Source organism: Ranitomeya imitator, chromosome 1 (genome assembly GCF_032444005.1).
Source record: "Ranitomeya imitator isolate aRanImi1 chromosome 1, aRanImi1.pri, whole genome shotgun sequence".
NCBI classification, from domain to species: Eukaryota; Metazoa; Chordata; class Amphibia; order Anura; family Dendrobatidae; genus Ranitomeya; species Ranitomeya imitator.
The window spans coordinates 54,015,443-54,039,187 of NC_091282.1; the positions used below are offsets into that span (position 1 = coordinate 54,015,443).

At 43.3% G+C, this 23,745-nt stretch overlaps 1 protein-coding gene across 1 annotated transcript; it reads right to left on the reverse strand.

The window, feature by feature from the left end:
* Positions 1-826: 826 nt before the first annotated feature.
* Positions 827-23,406, reverse strand: LOC138675894 (uncharacterized). The gene is made up of 3 exons (XM_069764950.1): positions 23,363-23,406; positions 21,088-21,166; positions 827-2,020 (listed from the first exon to the last, which is right to left on the reverse strand). Exons 1-3 carry the CDS (start codon positions 23,404-23,406, stop codon positions 827-829), a joined length of 1,317 nt encoding a protein of 438 aa, XP_069621051.1.
* Between the last annotated feature and the right edge of the window lie 339 nt (positions 23,407-23,745).

Here is a 23,745-nt window from a genome sequence, read left to right on the forward strand (position 1 = left end):
CACCTCCACTGTTATCTCTGCACCTTATCCTCAATGTTGTGTTATACACAATGCTATTTTATATGCAATCCTCTCTAATATACAATGAATGCTCAGTCTCACGCATACAATGCTCTGTAATATACGATGCTCTCTACAGTGATCTCTAATATATACTGGCTTCTAACAAATGATTCTCCCTTATATACAGTACCCTCTAATATACAATGCTCTCCATTATACAGTGTGCTGTTACATACAAATCTCCTGTATACCAAGCTCTCTAATCAGGGATGTATTGCAAATAGCGGCAGACCACATGGCCGCTATTGCGCCTGTGACTCAGGGGGCGGATACCATAATACTGTGTGTAAGGGGTTATGGAGCCTTCCTCTGTATGTGGGGGTGATCAAATTATTTGGAAAGCTGTGTGAGGGGCCATTATACTGTTTGGAGGTCTGTATAGGGGCCATTATACTGTGTGGAGTGCTATATGGGGGCTATTATACTGTGTGTGGGGCCATTATACTGTGTGGAGGGCTGTGTGGGGGCCATGATACTGTGTGGAGGACATTATACTGTGTGGAGGTCTGTATGGGGGCCATTATACTGTGTGGAGGGATGATTGGGGGCCATTATACTGTGTGTGGGGCCATTATACTGTGTGTGGGGCCATTATACTGTGTGAGGGCCATTATACTGTGTGGAGGGCTGTGTGGGGGCCATTATACTGTGTGGAGGTCTGTATACGAGCCATTATACTGTGTGGAGGCCATTTTACTGTGTGGGGGCCATTATACTGTGTGTGGGGCCATTATACTTTGTGGAGGGCTGTGTGGGGGCGATTTTACTGTGTGGAGGCCATTATCTTGTTGAGGGCCTTATACTTTGTGGAGGCCATTATACTGTGCGGATAACTGTGGCAACCATCATGTGTTGTAGGACTGTGGGGACTGTCATACTGTGTTGTAGGACTGTGGGGGCTGTCATACTGTGTTGTAGGACTGTGGGGGCTGTCATACTGTGTTGTAGGACTGTGGGGGCTGTCATACTGTGTTGTAGGACTGTGGGGGCTGTCATACTGTGTTGTAGGACTGTGGGAGCTGTCATACTGTGTTGCATGACTGTGGGGGCTGTCATACAGTGTTGTAGGACTGTGGGGGCTGTCATACTGTGTTGTAGGACTGTGGGGGCTGTCATACTGTGTTGTAGGACTGTGGGGGCTGTCATACTGTGTTGTAGGAGTGTGGGGGCTGTCATACTGTGTCGCAGGACTGTGGGGGCTGTCATACAGTGTTGTAGGACTGTGGCGGCTGTCATACAGTGTTGTAGGACTGTGGGGGCTTTCATACTGTGTTGTAGGACTGTGGGGGCTGTCATACTGTGTCGCAGGACTGTGGGGGCTGTCATACTGTGTTGTAGGACTGTGGGGGCTGTCATACAGTGTTGTAGGACTGTGGGGGCTGTCATACAGTGTTGTAGGACTGTGGGGGCTGTCATACTGTGTTGTAGGACTGTGGGGGCTGTCATACAGTGTTGTAGGACTGTGGGGGCTGTCATACTGTGTTGTAGGACTGTGGGGGCTGTCATACTGTGTCGTAGGACTGTGGGGGCTGTCATACTGTGTCGCAGGACTGTGGGGGCTGTCATACAGTGTTGTAGGACTGTGGGGGCTTTCATACTGTGTTGTAGGACTGTGGGGGCTGTCATACTGTGTCGCAGGACTGTGGGGGCTGTCATACTGTGTTGTAGGACTGTGGGGGCTGTCATACAGTGTTGTAGGACTGTGGGGGCTGTCATACTGTGTTGTAGGACTGTGGGGGCTGTCATACTGTGTTGTAGGAGTGTGGGGGCTGTCATACTGTGTTGTAGGACTGTGGGGGCTGTCATACTGTGTTGTAGGACTGTGGAGGCTGTCATACTGTGTTGTAGGACTGTGGGGGCTGTCATACAGTGTTGTAGGACTGTGGGGGCTGTCATACTGTGTTGTAGGACTGTGGGGGCTGTCATACTGTGTTGTAGGACTGTGGAGGCTGTCATACTGTATTGGGGTCAATGTGGTATCTAATAATGAGTGTGGGGGAACTGTAGGGACAACACTATGTAGGGGGCACTATGGGGGCATCATACTTTGCCGGGGTGGGTTACTGTCGGGTCATCTTACTGTGTGTGGAGCAATTCACTGTCGTGGTATCATGCTTTGTTAGGGGGCATATTCAGTGAAATCATACCTTATGAGGGCAATCAAGGGGATAGTGTACCGGATGAAAACACTAAGGGGCTTCAATAGGGGCAAAATAATTTTGTAAGTGCCACATTACATGTGCTGCTTCTCTCTGTCTTTAAAAGTTGGAAGATAATCCTTATGTAACTGTGTCTATGTGCCGTCCACTCCGACAATTTTTTTTTTTTTTCGGAGGAGGGGGACAATTATGACTCCTGCTCGGTGGCCCCATGATTCCTGTGTCCTATGTCTCTAATATACAATGCTGCTGTCTTATATCCACTTCCCCCTTATACACAGTACCACGCTCTCCTTTACACAGTGCCATTTCTACATCGGTAGGAGATCAGATGAAGAGGAATGATGGTAAATTATTGTGTATGGCGCCGATGTTCAGCGTTCCCCTAATTTCGTGTCTTTCTTAATAATAATGTGGATCTCGCTTTATGAGACAATGGAGGTCATTCACGTCTTATGAGGCATTTCTGTTATTTTCTGAATGAAGCGGAGTAATTACCTCTGGGTCATAATTATTAAAGGGAACCTGGAGGAGGAATTGTCAGCTTAATGCGTTCTGCGCTAATTAAATAAGTCATGGGAAGAAGCGGAGATCACAGCACCCCTCCTCACAGAGTCAGGTTTTGTCACCCAGGCTTGACGATTGTTTATCCGTTCATTTTCTATTGAGCTTATGTTGCTAACAGAACTATTCTGGAGTCCGGTATTATGTCACAAGGCAAAAGTATTAAGTGACATCACTATGACATCACCTATTGTGAATGGTGGATCAAGTGTCGTCTACTGCATACGCAACTATTAGCTTTCATTTTAATTCTGCCTGTAATGATAATGAGACTGCTGATAATGAGACTACCCCATCTGAGAGCAGCATAATGTAGGGGCAGAGACCCTGATTCCAGCAATGTGTCGCTTACTGAGCTGCTTACTGCAGTTCTGATAAAACTCCTGTTTTATCTGCTGCAGATGCAGCAGTTAGAGAATGCTGAGCACTGTACAACCCACCCAGAGCACTGATTGGTAGCTTTCTGTGTACACTGTGCATAGGCAGAAAGCTGCCAGTCAGTGATGGGGGTGGGGTTGGACTACATAACAGCAGGTTTACTAGTTCTCTAGTGATAATCTCCTACTGATAAAACAGTGATTGCATCAAAACTATAGCAAGCAGCCCAGTAAGTGACACATCGCTGGAATCAGGGTCTCAGTCTCTACATGATGGTGCTATCAGATTATGTGTCAAAAACCTGGTGAAAGATTCCCTTTACAATGTAATATGGAATCTAACATTGGAATGTAATGTACATAGTCTGGTTTTCTAATGTGGCAAAAACAATAGTGAGTGCTATTGTAACCAATCTATATAAAAAAAAACACACAAAAAAAACAACAGAAATCTCTGTATTGTTTAGATGACTTTTCAGCTGTCTCATTATCATCACAGATAGGACTCCAATGAACAGTAACACCTCTATATACAGTAGATATCAAAGAATCCACCATTCACACTAGGTGATGTCACAGCTCACCTCCTCCTGTACAATGACTGATAACACCTCTATATACAGTAGATAACACAGGATCCACCATTCACAATAGGTGATATCACAGCTCACCTCCTCCTCCTGTACAATGACTGATAACTCCTCTATATACAATAGATAACACAGGATCCACCATTCACAATAGGTGATGTCACAGCTCACCTCCTCCTGTACAATGACTGATAACACCTCTATATACAGTAGATAGCACAGGATCCACCATTCACAATAGGTGATGTCACAGCTCACCTCCTCCTCCTGTACAATGACAGATTACACCTCTATATACAGTAGATAGCACAGGATCCACCATTCACAAAAGGTGATGTCACAGCTCACCTCCTCCTCCTGTACAATGACTGATAACACCTCTATATACAGTAGATAACACAGGATCCACCATTCACTATAGGTGATGTCACTGCTCACCTCCTCCTCCTGTACAATTACTGATAACACCTCTATATACAGTAGATAACACAGGATCCACCATTCACAATAGCTGATGTCACAGCTCACCTCCTCCTGTACAATGACTGATACCACCTCTATATACAGTAGATAGCACAGGATCCACCATTCACAATAGGTGATGTCACAGCTCACCTCCTCCTCCTGTACAATGACTGATAACACCTCTATATACAGTAGATAACACAGGATCCACCATTCACAATAGCTGATGTCACAGCCCACCTCCTACTCCTGTACAGGATTTCTATATTTTTTATATAGTAATCATTGCATCAAAAATGAATCAATCTATAAAAAAAGCATTTGCCATAAAAACTTGTTTCTTTGTGATACATCCCATTGAGTTTTGCAGTGTAAAGACTAAATCAATACATGTAAAAGTAGTAGAGAGAGTATTAACATTCATCATCTACTAACCCGAGCAAACTTTCTCAATGCAAAAAGTTGATGATAACGAGTTTATGATGAACCCTTTCAAATTTTCTACATTTCCTTACTGATTTCATCTGTTTTCAAATCTTTATCTATGTAATAAATATAGAAAACAAAGCGAACAAATAACCCAGAGCAGCACTTTATTAATAATTCATTGCTGAAATGAATGACATCCTGCAATGTAAATCCCACAATTACCATCTCCAGTAGACGCAGCAGCTGTAACAAGCTGTGCACCTGTGTTTAGCAGGACAAGGTTACAATGAGTTTTCAGCGTCTTCATTTAAAGAGGTATTCCCATCTAGGTAAGTGAAAGAATATGCAATCATATCCCTTAGAGATGGGCAAATCGATTCAAAATAACAAGAATTAGAGTTGTTTTTATTTAAATCTCTAGATTCTGCAAATTTGAACAATTTACGATATGATTCATGTGAATGTGAATCTCCCTAAAAAATGCCCACCACCATTTCACACAAAACAAAAGACTGCCTGAGCTAGAGAAAGATCACATGACCTCAAGCGTGGCCATACAGAATTCCCCATGATGCTCTGGAGCTATCATATCACATGATAATGCTCACGCAATCATGAGGGACTATTGTAGTCTGTATAAAAGCCATTGCAGGGAATGCAGCAGCCACTTTGTATTGTATCTGGATAGAATCTTAGCCATAGAGATAGGGAGAGAAAGCATTAAGAAACTGAATAAACATTACAGATAGTGTGTGACTGCACATAAGTAAAAAACTGTTAATTTTCCACTCCACAGCCATACACAGTGAATATAAAATGCCTACACAACCCTTTTAAAAGGCCAGGTTTATGCCATGCAAAAAAAAACAACAACATACTTTAGAGAATCATTTCAAAGATTCGTAACAAAAGTGTAGTAAAGATGGAGAACTTAATTTCTCCATCTTCTCCATTGTGTGTGTCCTCTTACATCGGACATCCGAGTGCAGTCCGATGTTGAACACGCACCTATAGACTCGTATGGGTGTGCGTGATCCGAATATCGGAGGATTGGTCTCGTGGGAGCGAGCCCTTAATCGCATGTTACATAGTCAGTGCACAGCCGCCATCATTTACAGTTATTCTGATCAACCCAATATGAAATTTCGCTGTTCTAGGAAGATTTTCTTAGTTGTATTTTACAGCAAAAGTTATCGGCTCCGATTCATCGAAGCAATTACGGCAGAATTCTGGCGTAAATTTTTTGAAAAGTCACAAAATTTTTGTGCATCACCAGTTTTACCCAGTGCCACCAAATAGGCAGAGCTGGGGCGGGACAGGGTCGCACAGGAGGCATAATGCAACAGCTTGTCTAATTCATGAACAGCTGTAGCATTTCTTAATCCAGTCACTGTGACGCCTCTCAATGAATCAGGAGCGCCTGACTCCAACACGCCACCTCATCAAGACAAGCGTAAACAGCACCAGTCTTAGCTATCCGGGACTATGATCCATAAACAGCTTACAAAACATCAGAGGGACCTCATTGTTGAAAGTTATCAGTCAGAAGATAAGTATATCCAAGCATTAGATATACCATGGAACAAGACAGTCATCAAAAAGTGTCTTAAATTTGCATGTCGTGGAGAAAAAAATTATAAAAACCAAAGAACATATGGGTTTAATTATAGCTCAGGAAGGGAGAAAGAGCTGACACTTCAATCTCCTTTGAAGTAGAACCTCCTGCTGTGAACAGGTAATTGCCACAAGGGATCTCTGAGAACCAGGCAACAAGTTTAAGATTTGTATAATCAGAGGCGGAGAATTACAGGGACATCTTCTGTTCAAAGAAATCAGCTTACCCTCTTCAAAGGAATTATCTCAGACTCGCTGGAGCCACTGGTTAGTGATGAATATTGAGGTTTGCATTAATACGATTTTTATAGGAGATATGTTTTCGACATCATAGTGAAGGGATGAACATAACGCATACACTCATATCACCAAAAGGCCAGCAGAAGACCTCCAACTTAATATCGGTCAGATGGATAATGCTATCCATGCCATGTTTCATCTCTATAGAAAGGTAAAGTCGGGATAGGAAACATGACAACAATATCTCCCACCAGGGACCTCCAAGGATGAAAATATCTGGAAAGTTGGGGATCTCATAAATTTCTAAAGGACTTAGCACATCCCATGAGCAGCCCACATATGAGCTCACCAAGGGGAGGTCTGTGGGTATACTCTTGATCTAATTAGAATTTGGGTTTTGGTCATTTGTCAGTCCTGGAAGGTACAGCTGTCCGTTTCCTAAAAGGAGTACCTCCCTCCTCTAAGATCTAAGCTATTTCCGTGACATCAGGTTTAGTACTTTTCTATTGTCATCCCTTTTATTTCATGTAATTGTATATACCGTATTGTTTGGTTCCCATTTTGTAACATATTTGTATATTCTTTTTAAACACCGACTGCCTTTCCAGATTAAATACATAAAATTTAATAGATCTGTTTCTTTTGCTCTGTAACCACACCCCTGAGGCCATACACTACCTGAAATGGGTGTCCAATCGGCCTGTATAAATGATTGGTGGTGGCAGCTAGTGGATCCTTTTGTTATTGCAAAATTGTCAGTGATCGTATCGAGGTATATATTTATATATTCCATGCAATGGAATTGGAGGTGTATATACTATATGCTCACTGTGGGTAACTGGCGTAGTAGTGGAAGCAGTTGTGTCATCAGTCAATTGAGTACTGTAATTGTCCTGACAATTGGAGGCAGCAGAGTTGCATCCCCTGACAAATTGGTGGCAGCGGTGGGATCTGTGGGATCTCTCTGGTGTTCTCCCTGGCATTGCACAATAGTGATAATATCTAGGACTGAATGTCCCACAAAAATGGATGAAAAGAGAAGAAAATTTGTCTAGGAGGCTGCCATGAGACCTACAGCAACATTAAAGGAGCTGCAGGAATTTTTGGCAAGTACTGGTTGCGTACTGCATGTGAGAAAAATCTCCCATATTCTTCATATGTCTGGCCTGTGGAGTAGTGTGTCAAGATGGTAGCCTTTTCTTACAAAGGGAAACATTCATGCCCGGCTATGTTTTGTTAAAACCTACATGAAGTCTGCCAAAAGCATGTAGGAAAATGTGTTATGGTCTGATGAGACCAAGGTTGATCTTTTTGGCCATAATTCCAAAAGGTATATTTGGAGCAAAGCCAACATTGTGCATCAGCGAAAAAAATACCATACCCACAGTGAAACATGGTGGACGCAGTATTATACTTTGGGGCTTTTTTTTGGCAGTTACAAGTGGGGCTTTATTCAAGGTGGAGCGAGTAATTAACAGTTCCAAAAATAAGTAAACTTTGCAACAGATCCTTCAGGGCTCTGTTAAATAGCTGTACATGAAGAAGAATTTAACCTTTCAGCACAACAATGATCCTCCTGAGCCTCCTTAGTCACAGACTACAAAGAAACCCTTCTGGCGTCATGTGCCTTCTATATTCTCTCTGCAGGATCAGACTACACATGGTTAATTTGCAGCCTGAAACCTTGAAGACACATAGGTTTGCATAAGGGCTGTGTGCTTAAAACTGCAGGAAGATACTTTGTGTTGAAATTTGCTTCATTTTAGACACATTGAAATAATAAAAAAAAAAATGCTAAAGTGTTCACGCCCTTTAAGGTTTTGCACATTTCCGTATCAAAGTTTAATTCAGTTCTGTAATATGTGACTCGATATTAATCCACCGAAAGCTCAAATTGATTCTACACACACAAAAAAAAAAAAAACAACTAGAAATAAAGACAAAAGGAACCACTCCCTCCAATTAAGGAACAGTTTCGGAATTACCTTTAATATGGAAAACTCTAGAAAAAAAGTCTCTGGGATGGAACTCCTCATCTCCATCCAGCTCATTCCAGGGTATTGAACGCGTTCACTTGGATCCGACCTGGAATGGAGAATTAGCAGCTGACGACATTTCACGTTATTTCAGCTATCCCAAAAGTTTATTTTCTTAACCCACTCCTTATTCATCCAGAAGGCCGGTCTTCATCTTATTGTATAGGGAATATGGGTCAAATACAGAACAGGATTGTATCGTGGTCAGAAGGGCGTTTAGAGACTCGTGAGATCTGCCATACACATTCCCTGAAGGCTTGACACCAGCTGCGGTATTATTTACGCACTGTGTGGTGGCATTATTGGGCATTGTATAGGACCTTCATGTGGCCACTAAGTGTGGCCTTGGTGTCAGGGCCGATCATAGGTGTCTTGTACAGAATGTTTGTCTGATGCTCTCCTTCGTTATGGGGACCCAAATAATAGGGTCATACAGAACACATAATGGTGCCATAACATACCAAAAAAAAAGTAGTGACTGTAGCTGTCCTTCCATAGGCTCAGGCCCCGAGTGTGGGATTAGAGGTGCACATTCTGGAAGTCCAAGCCATCAGGGTCAATATTCCTCTAAATATTGCATCCTGTGCAACAGCATAAGTTGTACCGCCAGGCTGACTGTTCGTTCACCTCCTTGGACACCGGGGGTCCCTGTACAAAAACAAAATATGGGCCCTTTGCAGCACAATAGCTCATCATAATGCACAGTTTCACCTTTTGGAGGTGGATGTGGCCCCTGAAGAAAAGCTTAGGGGAAGGGAATGCAAAGGAAATACAGGCAGATATTTATCCATCATGTAATACTATTAGGAAGGCGCCTGATTGGCTCCAAATGTATTCTGCAGAAGGAGATCGGCTCCAAACATCCAGCCATTGTGACTAAGAATGAGGAGTCCTGGACGTGATGATCCGGCCCCCGCAGAGCGCTGATCTTACATCATCCAGCCTGTCTGGGATCACATGAAGAAACAGAAGGATTTACACAAGGGATATCTACAGAAGATCTGTGGTCAGTTCTCCAAGATGTTTGGAGCAACCTCCTGCTGATATTCTTCAAAAACTGTGTGCAAGTATAAGAACCTAGAAGAAGTGATGAAGGCAAAGAGCGGTCACCAAATATTGATTTAGATTTCTCTTTTGTTCATTCACATTGCATTTTGTTAATTATTAACAAATCTTAATTTTTAGCAGGTTTACTATGCGGCAGGAGTGACATCTGCAAAAGATCTGTGGTCAGTTCTCCTAGATGTTTGGCACAACCTCCTGCTGGGATCCTTAAAACACTGTATGCAAGTACAAGAACCTAGAAGAAGTGATGAAGGGAAAAAGCGGTCACCAAATATTGATTTGGATTTTCTGTTCCCTTTATTCACTTTGTATTGTGTTAATTGATAAAAAAATACGAACACTTGCATTTTTGAAAACTTTCTTACTTTGCAGTATTTTTTACACGCCTGCCTAAAACTTTTGCACAGTACTGTATATCAAGGTAATATGTGTTGTACTGAAAAGTTATAAATCCCTTTTCTATTTTTCTTCAGACCTCTGTATGTTAAACCCGGCATTAGCAGATGAAACCTGGAAATTGGGCACAGAAAACTCACGGTCAGGGTGAGATGCTGTGGCCCCTGGCCGGACGGAGTACTGACGCCTCTTCAGCAGTGCGTTTGCAGCACTGAGGCTCCTGGTCGGGGTCGACCTTAGTGTCCCATTGTTTGCATTGGATGCAATGGTGACTTGCTCCAGTCTTATAGCCCCCCAAAATAAAACAATTAGCCATTGTGCTGGATTAGCAGAATATTTCCATGTAACGAGAGAAATTATAATTCTGAAGGCGTCCCCCAAATATGACCCTGTGTGTGGACCGCCGCTGTGAAACTCTTATTAGAATTCTTTGTGAAACACGGCGAGAAAATGACATCACGAATAACTGCGGACGGTGAAACTCAAGGTTAAAAAAAAAAGCCGTCTTGGCGTAGAGCCTCAATTAACATTCCTCCGGGGACCTTTTTTTTTTGTTCTTTGTTATTAATTCAGACTATTGTCTACAGAACTTAATTAAAAAAAACCCTCTCTGTGTGTGATCCCATCCATGTCTGGAAGGCTAATTATCTGTCACACAGATTCTTATCTGCACAGTGTGGAGTGGAAGTGCTCCGGGGTTCTGAAGCCCAAGTCCTATTGAAGTGAACAGGACCCAAGAACGTCCACTGCACTCTATGGAGCCATGCTATGTACACAGCTTACACCCGTCCGACACGGGACCTGCTAACAGCTGATTGATGTGTCGGGAGTCAGCCCCCCCACCGATGTGATATTGATAACCAATCCTAAGAATGTGTCCTCATTAGACAAATTCTTGAAAACCACTTTACTGTCACTATAGGACTGAATTTGTTATTTTTACAACTTGTAAGTTTAAAATTTCAAGCGTAATCTTTTAAATTTTTTTATTAGAGTAGATGGTTCTTTTTTTTTTTTACACAGAGTCGGGACACTGAATTAAATGATAAAATGTTGCCTTTCTGAAGCCACCACTAGAGGGAGCTCAAGAGCAGTCTGCATACAGATATACAATGGACTCAAAAAAGGGGTTGTCCAGGATCGGCACTCTATGTGACCACAGACTTGTGAATCCCTACACTGCACATGGTACACGCTGTCAAGATTCTATGATGCCAGCGCTGGGAGCCCGCGGATCCCAGTGTGTGATTTGCATACTCCTGGCCATATTCTGACTAGACATATACAAGTGAATTGACCGAAGCCGCGCATGCATGAGTGGGATTCAAATTTTTAACAACAGGTTCCCTGTTTGTTATAGGAAGCTACGGCAATTTTTAAAAACCCACATCCATTTGAAGGCCACACCCATTTTGTTAACCACACCAAATTTACCGCACACTTTCCTCAATAACTAAATACAAGTAACAAGAGTGAAAAGTAGCAGTTTATATTTGTAGTTTATTATCTCATTATTATCTTCTGTCATGACCACATTGTCAATATGCTGAAGCAGCAAAACAAGCAAAATATCTTTCAACCTCCACCATATTTGACTGTAGGTACGGTGTTTTTTTTCTATGTAGGCCTCATTCCATTTTCTGTACCAATAAGCTCTATCTTGGACTTATCTGTCCACAAGATGCTTTCACAGAAGGATTTTGACTTAGTCACATAGATTTTGGCAAACTGCAGCCTAGCTTTTTATGTCTCTGTGTCAGCAGTGGGGTCCTCCTGGGTCTCCTGCCATAGTGTTTCATTTCATTCAAATGTCAACAGATAGTTTGCACTGACACTGATGCACCCTGAGTCTGCAGGACAGCTTGCATTTATTTGGAACTTTATTGGAGCAGCTTATCCACCATCCAGGCTATTCTGTGTTGCAACCTTTCATCAATTGTTCTCTGCCGTCTACGTCCAAGGAGATTAGCTGCAGTGCCATGGGTTGTAAACTTCTTGATTATGTTGCGCACCGTGGATAAAGGAACATCAAGATCTCAGGAAATGGACTTGTAACCTTGAGTTTGTTGATATTGTTCAACAATTTTGGTTCTCAAGTCCACAGGCAGTTCTCTTCTCCTCTTTCTGTTCTCTTTGCTTAGTGTGGCACACACAGACATACAATGCAAAGACTGAGTCAACTTCTCCCCGTTTCTCTGATTTGAGGTGTGATTTTCAGATTGCCCACACCTGTTACTTGCCACAGGTAAGTTCGAAAGAGCATTGCATGTTTGAAATACAGTTATTTACCCACATTTTTGGAAAGGTGCCAACACTTTTCTCTGGCATATTTTTGGGGTATTGTGTGAAATTATGTCCAATTTGCCTGTTTTCTAAGTTTTTTGTGTGTTGTTCAAATCAAATAAATGTGTGTAGCAATATATGTGTAACTGCAATGAGTTTCTGGGAGAAACACTTTTTTTGGAACAATTTCAAATGTGCCAACACTTTTGGCCATGACTGTGTGTCTCCCATCCTGATCCCCATATGTCCTCTATCCTGGTCTTAATATATCCTCCATAATGGTCCCCATATATCCCTCATCCTGGTCCCCATATGTCCCCCATATATCCCTCATGCAGGTCCTCATATGTCCTCCATCATGGTCCCCATATATCCCTCATCCTGGTCCCTATATGTCCCCCATATATCCCTCATGCTGGTCCTCATATGTCCTCCATCATGGTCCCCATATGTCCCCCATATATCCCTCATCCTGGTCCCTATATGTCCCCCATATATCCCTCATGCTGGTCCCCATATGTCCTCCATCCTGGTCCCCATATGTCCCCCATATATTCCTCATCCTAGTCCCATATGTCCTCCATCCTGGTCCCCATATGTCCCCCATATATCCCTCATCCTGGTCCCCATATGTCCTCCATCCTGGTCCCCATATGTCCCCCATATATCCCTCATCCTAGTCCCATATGTCTTCCATCCTGGTCCCCATATGTCCCCCATATATCCCTCATCCTGGTCCCCATATGTCCTCCATCATGGTCCCCATATGTTCCCCATATATCCCTCATCCAAGTCCCCATATGTCCTCCATCCTGGTCCTCATATATCCCTCATCCTAGTCCCCATATGTCCTCCATCATGGTCCCCATATGTCCCTCATCCTAGTCCCCATATGTCCTCCATCCTGGTCCCCATATGTCTCCCATATATCCCTCATAATGGTCCCCATATGTCCTCCATCATGGTCCCCATATGTCCTCCATCATGGTCCCCATATGTCCTCCATATATCCCTCATGCTGGTCCCCATATGTCCTCCGTCATGGTCCCCATATGTTCCCCATATATCCCTCATCCTAGTCCCCATATGTCCTCCATCCTGGTCCTCATATATCCCTCATCCTAGTCCCCATATGTCCTCCATCATGGTCCCCATATGTCCCTCATCCTAGTCCCCATATGTCCTCCATCCTGGTCCCCATATATCCCTCATAATGGTCCCCATATGTCCTCCATCATGGTCCCCATATGTCCTCCATCATGGTCCCCATATGTCCTCCATATATCCCTCATGCTGGTCCCCATATGTCCTCCGTCATGGTCCCCATATGTCCCCCATATATCCCTCATCCTGGTCCCCATATGTTCTCATCATGGTCCCCATATGTCCCCCATATAACCCTCATCCTGGTCCCCAGATGTCTTCCATCCTGGTCCCCATATGTCCCCCATATATCCCTCATCCTAGTCCCATATGTCCCCCATCCTGGTCCCCATATGTCCCCCATATATTCCTCATCCTAGTCCCATAAGTCCTCCATCCTGGTCCCCATATGTCCCCCATATATTCCTCATCCTAGTTCCATAAGTCCTCCATCCTGGTCCCCATATGTCCCCCATATATTCCTCATCCTAGTCCCATAAGTCCTCCATCCTGGTCCCCATATGTCCCCCATATATCCCTCATCCTAGTCCCCATATGTCCTCCATCCTGGTCCCCATATATCCCTCATCCTAGTCCCCATATGTCCTCCATCCTGGTCCCCATATGTCTCCCATATATCCCTCATCCTAGTCCCCATATGTCCTCCATCCTGGTCCCCATATATCCCTCATCCTAGTCCCCATATGTCCTCCATCCTGGTCCCCATATGTCTCCCGTATATCCCTCATCCTAGTCCCCATATGTCCTCCATCCTGGTCCCCATATGTCCCCCATATATCCCTCATCCTAGTCCCCATATGTCCTCCATCCTGGTCCCCATATATCCCTCATCCTAGTCCTCATATGTCCTCCATCCTGGTCCCCATATGTCCCCCATATATCCCTCATCCTAATCCCCATATGTCCTCCATCCTGGTCCCCATATATCCCTCATCCTAGTCCCCATATGTCCTCCATCCTGGTCCCCATATGTCTCCCATATATCCCTCATCCTAGTCCCCATATGTCCTCCATCCTGGTCCCCATATGTCCCCCATATATCCCTCATCCTAGTCCCCATATGTCCTCCATCCTGGTCCCCATATATCCCTCATCCTAGTCCTCATATGTCCTCCATCCTGGTCCCCATATATCCCTCATCCTAGTCCTCATATGTCCTCCATCCTGGTCCCCATATGTCCCCCATATATCCCTCATCCTAGTCCCCATATGTCCTCCATCCTGGTCCCCATATATCCCTCATCCTAGTCCCCATATGTCCTCCATCCTGGTCCCCATATGTCCCCCATATATTCCTCATCCTAGTCCCTATATGTCCTCCATCATGGTCCCCATATGTTCCCCATATATCCCTCATCCTAGTCCCTTTAATTCCTCCATCATGGTCCCCATATGTTCCCCATATATCCCTCATCCTAGTCCCCATATATCCCTCATCCTAGTCCTCATATGTCTTCCATCCTGGTCCCCATATGTCTCCCATATATCCCTCATCATGGTCCCCATCTGTCCATATTGCTGCTCTTCTGTAACTGTATCTGTCGACGATCAAGTGGCATCCTCCCCCTGCTCCATGTGAGGAGCGGACGGACCGGCACATGGCAGTGACGTCATACACCAGCCGCCGGCCTGTGATAGGCTGGGGGCTATTTTAACTTTTGCTGTGCAGGAAGTCGGTGGCTTTCTATACGGCATCCAAGGACGCTCATTCAGTTGAAACTGGTGGACTGCCAGTACTGGTTCGGGGCACTGCTTCTTGGCGATTCGGAGAACCAACTGCAATTTGTACAAAAAAATTACTTGGCACTCAGTATTTGAAAAAAAAATGATTCCTTCTTTATTGTACATCCAGACCAAATAGATTAAATTAAATGTTTTCGGTCCATCATAGGACCTTCATCAGAATATTCTTAATGGAGAAAACTGGATGTCATATAAAATTACGGGAATAAAGGTGGCTGTATGCGGTCTGGTGACGGTAATGCCAACTAGACCTGGTGGGGCTATTCACATAACAGGAGAGGAACAGCACTACTTGAATATGTAAAGGACTTTCCACAGGAATGGCGCTGAGTGCCTCAGTAAGACATATGGCAAGCCCGCACTTCAGTAGGGATGCACAGGAGGGGGAAAGCTAATGTTACCCTGTGGGGCTTTGACATGGTAAGAGATGAGCAGCACTCCAGTACTTGGCAGGAAACTTGCAAAGGGGATGATGCTTATTACCCAGGTCCGTCATGTGGCGATACCACCGGTGAGTGAGAGGGCTTTGTTAGTTGCGGATTTTGTCCCAAAGTGTTTCCAACAGCATATGCAGTTCCTGTATTTTGTATAAAGTAAAAAAAGGTTTTGGTTTTTTCCTTCTGCCTTGAACTGTTAATTAAAACTTTTTAGGACAAAATGTCGCACTTTTCGTAAAATGTGCTAAAATCAGCCACAGTCAAAAACACACCAGGGACGGAACTGCACTAAAGTTTTGTGACTTTTTGAAAGGCCGCGCATAACGAATCAACCATAGAACCAAAAACACTTGGGCTACTTGCACAGTGAACAAGTCTGTAGAAACCTGTTCACACCACCAAGAAACTTGAAGACACAAAAAGAGCACAGTGAGGTCAAAAATACTCTGTTGTAAAGAAGTCACAGTAAATAAGCAAGTGCTAGTCAAAAAATGAAAAAAATACAGGGTATTTAGTTAATACTTTTTTTGCAAAAAAAATGTATATTAAGCTGCTCCACCAATCGTCACCACTCCTCTGTGGGCCATTTGCACTAAAGCTGTTCCATCCTACATGTCCACATGGATATTCCCTCTCTGAACCCTGCTTATACAGGTACTATACAGATGATCAGGTTTTTAAATACATCAGATAGGGATTATATACATTAGATAGGACTGCTCTATTATGGGTATACCTTGGCGATTGGTGGAGCAGCTTAATGTACATTTTTTTGCCAAAAAAACGTATTAACTAAATACCTTGTATTTTTTTCATTTTTTGACTAGCACTTGCTTATTTACTGTGACTTCTTTACAACAGAGTATTTTTGACCTCGCTGTGCTCTTTTTGTGTCATAAAGAATCAACCGAAAAACATTTGGAATTGTCAAACTCCGCCATCAAAGTGGAAAACACGGAAAAAAACAGGCGAAAACAAATATAATAGACTTAAAAAAAAGTGCAAAAAGAACAAGGGATAGGATGCAAAAAAGGGCACAAAACTAGACAAAAAAACAGGCACAAAAGCAATGATAAATCAGAGCCAGAATCTAATAGAATGAGGGATTTTTAATTTTTTTTTTTTTTAGATACGATGAATCGTCATCATTTTGATAAAACCGGAAAATCCATGTAATGAGCATGAAAGAGGACCCAGCCTCACCCCTGCGCCACGATTAGCGCGGCCTGGCCGTTCCCTCCAGATCCCTGTAAGGTGATATTTCTATATTTATTTAAACTTCTATTTAAAGTGGAATCCTGTAGAAGCGCGCGCCCCCGCCGACGGTGGACACTGTTTAACTCTGTTTGTTTTGTTTCCACTGGCGATTGGCAGAATGTCTGCTGCGGCTTCTCCTACCGATACGAAGGATTTAGTCGTCGGCCATCAGAAACTTCAGCGTGAAACATGAACTTCTTCCGCCATGAATCACTTTAAGATTCAATTGCAAAAGTTTCAGATTTTTAGAAATCTTATTTTTTTTTTAACATTTGGGTTACTGACTCTATGAGAGGGTACACCCGTCCCTCACAGCACCACCTTCACGTATCTCACATAGGGCTGCGTTGTTTAAAAGGATACGTGGTGCATAAATAACACCGCCGGCCGCACCAATATCTCTGAGATACATTTATTTCGAAAGCTCTTTTCCCAAATCGAATGTCATCTTTATTTATATGCCGGCAGCGGTCAATGTGGTTTCAGGTCTCAGAAGAGATTCGTAAAAAAGAAAACCTCCAAATATTTTGAACGTTTTGCACTCCCCCCTCTTCGCCTCCTCTTGCGTCCGCTTTTGTCTATTCATTATATTTTGGGTTATTTACACCCAGCTGTGACCCCAATCACGTCCTCACGGAAATTATAGCGTGAAATTATAATCCAATTATACAGAATAATCCAATAATCTGGATTAATATGTTAGGGAACGCCAATATCCAGACGTCACCCAGCTTCTTCCGGACTCCTGAACGTGAGCCATATCTGTCTGCTTGGATCTTCAGGGAGCTCAGGATTTGTGTCCATATAACTAGAAAAGAAGTGAATTTTCACCGAATTTTGGTGAATTCTAAATTTTTGGCATCCAATTCTAAGGCCGGGGTCACACTAGAGAGTTTTACGGACGTATGAGAGGCGCAAAAACATCGCATTGCACACGGACCAATGATTCTCTATGGGCAGCTCCTATCTGCCGTATAATTCTCAGCTGTATTTTAGGGGCTGAGAAAAACACAGCATGCTGAGATTGTCAGCGTATTGCGCAAAAAAATTTGCCAAAGAAAGTCTATGGGGCGAGAAAAATACGGATCACACACGGACCAACAGTGTGATTTGCGAGAAATACGCACCGTGTTCTATAGAAAAGCCGACAATTCAGTGCAGTGTACAGTAAAATCACACTGACAGGTTAGAATAGAATAGATAAAATAAATGTCTAAACATAGTATAGGGAGATATACAGTATATATATATATATATATATATATATATATATATATATATATATATATATATATATATATTTAATACAGAGCTAGATAGCATAAAAGCCAGTAATTCAATTGTCGGCATTTACTTACTGAGTCCAACAGGATATGAGACCAGGTTTACATACAGTAAACCATTTCATATCCGTTATATATCCGTTATATCCGTTAAAATTTTTACATATTCATCACTAATAATGTTAGTAGTCTCTGTGTGCAAAATTTGGGGGCTCTAGCTGTTAAAATAAAGGGTTAAATCACGGAAAAAACTGGCGTGGGCTCCCGCGCAATTTTCTCCGCCAGAGTGGGAAGGCCAGTGACTGAGGGCAGATATTAATAGCCTGGAGAGGGTCCATGGCTATTGCTCCCCCCTGGCTAAAAACATCTGCCCCCAGCCACCCCAGAAAAGGCACATCTGGAAGATACGCCTATTCTGGCACAGCCTCTTCCCACTTCCCTGTAGCGGTGGCATATGGGGTAATAAGGGGTTAATGTCACCTTGTTATTGTAAGGTGACATTAAGCCTGGTTAATAATGCAGAGATGTCAATAAGAAACCTATCCATTATTAAACCAATAGTAATAAAGGGTTAATAATACACGCACACATTATGAATAAAGTATTTTAATGAAATAAACACATGGGGTTTTAATATCTTTATTGTACGCTCAATCCAACTGATGACCCTCGTTCTTCTGAAAAAAAAAAAGGAAAATAAAAAAAAAAACATTATCCCATGCTGTAAATCCATCTGAAGGGGTTAAATAATTTTACAACCAGGAGCTCTGCTAATGCAGCTGTGCTCCTGGCTTTAAAAACTGGGGAATGAATGAAATGAAGGTAACGGAGCTTCAGTAACTTGCGGTGCCGTCACCGAGGCTGCGCCCCCTGATGGCATAAACTCATATGAACTGTAGCGTGAAAAAATATTCAGAAAAAGTCCCTTATTGTGACTCCAATATTCCTCAGCCGCATGCAGTCCGATGAGGGTTGTAATCCCAGAAAAATTAAAAAAAATACTGGTCTAAGAAAATGGCCAGACAAACCAACATTGTTTTACAAAAGTCAAATAAATATAAAACCCACACGCTTTTGGTATTGATGGAGGAATTTTCACTATTTTACCCCATTTGATTTTTTCTGTTTTTCTGTACATTGTATGCTAAAATAAATGGTGTCATCCAAAAACACGATTTGTAGTGCAAAAAAAACAAACAAACTCACATGTGACAATAATAAAAAATAAAGTTAAGGCTCTTGGTAGAAGGGAAAAACAAGAAAAAATGCAAAATCGATCAGTCATTTAGGGGTTAATGTATTAACACCTCCAAAGCTGCGTACCAGAGTCACCAGAGATCGGAGTCTTATGGCAGCTCAGTTGACAGGTGAGAGTTGCATTGTACAGAATGTTTGTATGCAGCTTTGGATGTGACTGGAGCACAGATTTCGGTATTTGGGGCATATTCTCCATACTGATATTCCCGACCCGTTCACCATGATGTGGGCATTTATTGAGACCCCAGGGTGGAATATTCGCGGTGACACACGGGTGACGACCAGCTTGAACACTTCCATGTATCTCTCAGATATTGCAGGACAAGAAAGGAGGAATGTCGGTGAATGAGGCGCTGACAATGGGGTGACTCAGCGCGTAATGGAGGGATCGCAGCCAGAAAAACCGTCCCTCATCTGATAATGTTACAATAAGAGAAATCACTTCGGTTATTCTTCATAATGCAAACCTCAGCTGCTGCAGAACATCTTTGAAAAGTGCAAGATGAATTTCTTCTTTACCATTGGTTGATATAAAACACTTTCATTCTTTAAAAAAAAAAAAGATCTGCAGCAGGTGAGGTGGGTATCACGAGGTTCTGCAGCAGCTGAGGTGTAATATGTGGTCAAGAAGCAGATGAGATGTGTATTGTGAGGTTCTGCAGCAGCTGAGTTGAGTATTGTGAGGTTCTGCAGTAACTGAGGTGGGAATTGTGAGGTTCTGCAGTAGCTGAGGTGGGAATTGTGAAGTTCTGCAGCAGCTGAGGCGGGTATTGTGAGGTTCCTGAGCAGCTGAGGTGGGAATTGTGAAGTTCTGCAGCAGCTGAGGCGGGTATTGTGAGGTTCCTGAGCAGCTGAGGCGGGTATTGTGAAGCTCTGCAGCAGCTGAGGTGTGTATTATGCGTTCTCCAGCAGCAGATATGTATTGTGAGGTTCCGCAGCAGCTGAGGTGGGTATTGTGAGGTTCTGCAGCAGCTGAGTTAGGTATTGTGAGCAGCTGAGATTGGTATTGTGAGGTTCTGCAGCAGCTGAGTTAGGTATTGTGAGCAGCTTAGGTGGGTATTGTGAGGTTCTGCAGCAGCTGAGATGTGTATTATGCATTCTCCAGCAGCAGATATGTATTGTGAGGTTCTGCAGCAGCTGAGTTAGGTATTGTGAGCAGCTGAGGTGGGTATTTTGAGATTCTGCAGCAGCTGAAGTAGGTGTTTTGAGGTTCTGCAACAACTGAGGTGGGTATTGTGAGGTTCTGCAGCAGCTGAGATGTGTATTATGCATTCTCCAGCAGCAGATATATATTGTGAGGTTCTGCAGCAGCTGAGTTAGGTATTGTGAGCAGCTGAGGTGGGTATTTTGAGATTCTGCAGCAGCTGAAGTAGGTGTTTTGAGGTTCTGCAACAACTGAGGTGGGTATTGTGAGGTTCTGCAGCAGCTGAGGTGGGTATTATGAGGTTCTGCAGCAGCTGACATGTGTATGATATACTGCATTAGAACTTTTTAGTGCAGACCCTATTTCATGGCACACCAAGGCTTTGTGCCACCACATCAGATCCTTTCCTCAATAACACACATCTGAAACACTCTGTGCTGCTCCTATGTTCCTATGCTTCCGCACGTGCAGTTAGTCTGGTCAGTAGATGTCTTCTGCGGTTTGCAGTTCAGGCTTCTCACAGTTCCTGGGATAGGAGATAACTGGGAGAGACCCGTAAGCATGGCCACCTCTGCACATCTGGAATTTGCCACCCTTTGCCTATAAGATTACACAATTTTTAATACAAATTAGTAGAGAACTCTGTTGCCAGCACCAACTTCCCTATAAGTCAATGTCCAGCCCCATAACAAGCTTTGCACTGTGACTAGAAATGTCGTCCGTGCCTGCCACCCTTCTGGAGACAGCTGTCTCTGGTGCCCCTCATCAGTGCAGGGTACGATCCGGCTGCCTTAATGAGAAACCCTTGAAGCAGCTTTGTGGTTAAGGAGACCAGCTAAGCATGGAGTACAGGCAACACTTCATGGGACAAAAATTAGCCAGACATCCTAAAATTTGCATCAAGGGAGTCTCTTTCCGTGAGCCAAGCCCTGTTCTGCACTGATGAGTGGGAAGTACCCCGGAACAGCTGTCTATAAATGACTTTCTGGATTGGCTCAAATGTCAAAAGACTTGTTAAAAGGCGTGACATTGACCTGTAGGGTATCTGCTTCCACTAGGGGACACTACTGAGGGCTTTTTATTTTTGCAATGGAGAATTACCAATAAGACTCCATACTCAGCTGGACTCCTTAAAGAGAAGTCAAAATAACATATTGTTTAAATCAGGTTTTTTATGTTAAGTGTATTAAAAATGGCATTTTTCCCTATATCACAATTTGTATGAAAATGTTTAAAAATCTAGAAATCTTACAGTTTTTTGGGGCTTGCTTAGACTCCAACTTCCTGTTGTTCCATGAAATCAACATGTATATTAACCGCATTAAGTAGACTCAGGTTACATCTTTTGTAATGAAGCATCTAATGAGCGTGTGCAACTGTCATTGTAATGGGAGGAGGAGGAGGTGAGCGGTGATATCGCCTGTTGGGATTAGTGGATCCTGCGTTATCAGCTGTTTTTTTTCCTAAAGAGGTTTATAAAAATGTCCTAGGGTGCACAGGGGAAGAAGTTGCATGTTTCTTCTCTCAAGCTGCTCCTATTGGAAACATCTCCAATCAAAAGGTTGCAAAAAACCTCTTCAGGAAAATAAAAACTTCTCCAAAAACTCTACAAAGCAGGAGAGTTTCCTGAAGAGTTTTCTGCTTTTAAACCTATAGTTTTTGCCCTACTGAAAAGAACACAGTGTGAACATACCCTTAAGTGCAAAAATTTTAGGCAGGTGTGGAAAAAGTGTTAATAGTTTCTTTTTAATAACAAAATGCAAAGTGAATGAACAAAAGAGAAATCTAAATAACATTAATATTTGGTGACTGCCCTATTTTATTTATTTACCTTGCATTTTATCAATTGATTAATTAATTTATAAAGCAGAATGCTTCCAAATAAGAACAATCGCTTAAAAAAATACAAGTGTTAATAGTTTATTTTTCATAAATAACAAAATGCAAATTGCATGAACAGAACAGAAGTGTGAATGCCATCAAAACAGACAGCATCAATTCTTCTAGGTACACTTGTCCCAAACATCTTGGAGGACTAACCACAGATCTTCTGTGGATGTCGCTTGCACAAATCCTTCTGTCTCTTTATGTGATCCCACACAGACTGGATGATGTCAGATTAGGGCTCTGTGGAGGCCGGATCATCACGTCCAGGACTCCTTGTTCTTTTTTTATACTGAAGACATTTCTTAAAGGGAACCTGTCGCCCCGAAAATCGCGGGTGAGGTAAGCCCACCGGCACCAGGGGCTTATCTACAGCATTCTGTAATGCTGTAGATAAGCCCCCGATGTTACCTGAAAGAGGAGAAAAAGACGTTATATTATACTCACCCAGGGGCGGTCCCGCTGCTGGTCAGGTCGGATGGGCGTCTTCGGTCCGCTGCGGCGCCTCCCATCTTCATTACAAGACGTCCTCTTCTGATCTTCAGCCACGGCTCCGGCGCAGGCGTACTTTGCTCTGCCCTGTTGAGGGCAGAGGATAGTACTGCAGTGCGCAGGCGCCGGAAAGGTCAGAGGCCCGGCGCCTGCGCACTGCAGTACTTTGCTCTGCCCTCAACAGGGCAGACACAGTACGCCTGCGCCGGAGCCGTGGCTGAAGATCAGAAGAGGACGTCTTGGAATGAAGATGGGAGGCGCCGCAGCGGACCAGAGACGCCCATCCGACCTGACCAGCAGCGGGACCGCCCCTGGGTGAGTATAATCTAACGTCTTTTTCTCCTCTTTCAGGTAACATCGGGGGCTTATCTACAGCATTACAGAATGGTGTAGATAAGCCCCTGATGCCGGTGGGCTTACCTCACCCGCGATTTTTCGGTGTGACAGGTTCCCTTTAATGACATTGCTTAACACCTTCTAATTTCAAAGCGAAGAAAGCATGATGTGTACTTTACGCTTGGTCAACTCTCGCATCTACATTTCTCAACGTTGCCCATTTCTTTAGGTCCTCAATACTGAGAAATCTAAGCAGAGTTATCCATCATGTATTCCCATCAGGAAGGCTTCTGACTGGCTCCAAATGTATTCACAGCAGAACAACAACCCCTCAAACATGCAGCCAATCTCGTTAAGATGTATGATCAACGTGAAGAAGAACAAGGAGTCCTGGAAGTGATGATCCGGCCCCCACAGAGCCCTGATCTCACATCATCCAGTCTGTGTGGGATCACATGAAGAGACAG

Coding starts and splice junctions, on each gene's coding strand:
- LOC138675894 (XM_069764950.1), bottom strand. CDS start 23,406: ATGTCATTAAAGGGAACCTGTCACACCGAAAAATCGCGGGTGAG. Junction 21,167..23,362: donor ACCGAAAAATCGCGGGTGAG/GTAAGCCCACCG, acceptor GTAATCTTATAG/GCAAAGGGTGGCAAATTCCA. Junction 2,021..21,087: donor TATCTCCTATCCCAGGAACT/GTGAGAAGCCTG, acceptor ACCCCAATACAG/TATGACAGCCTCCACAGTCC.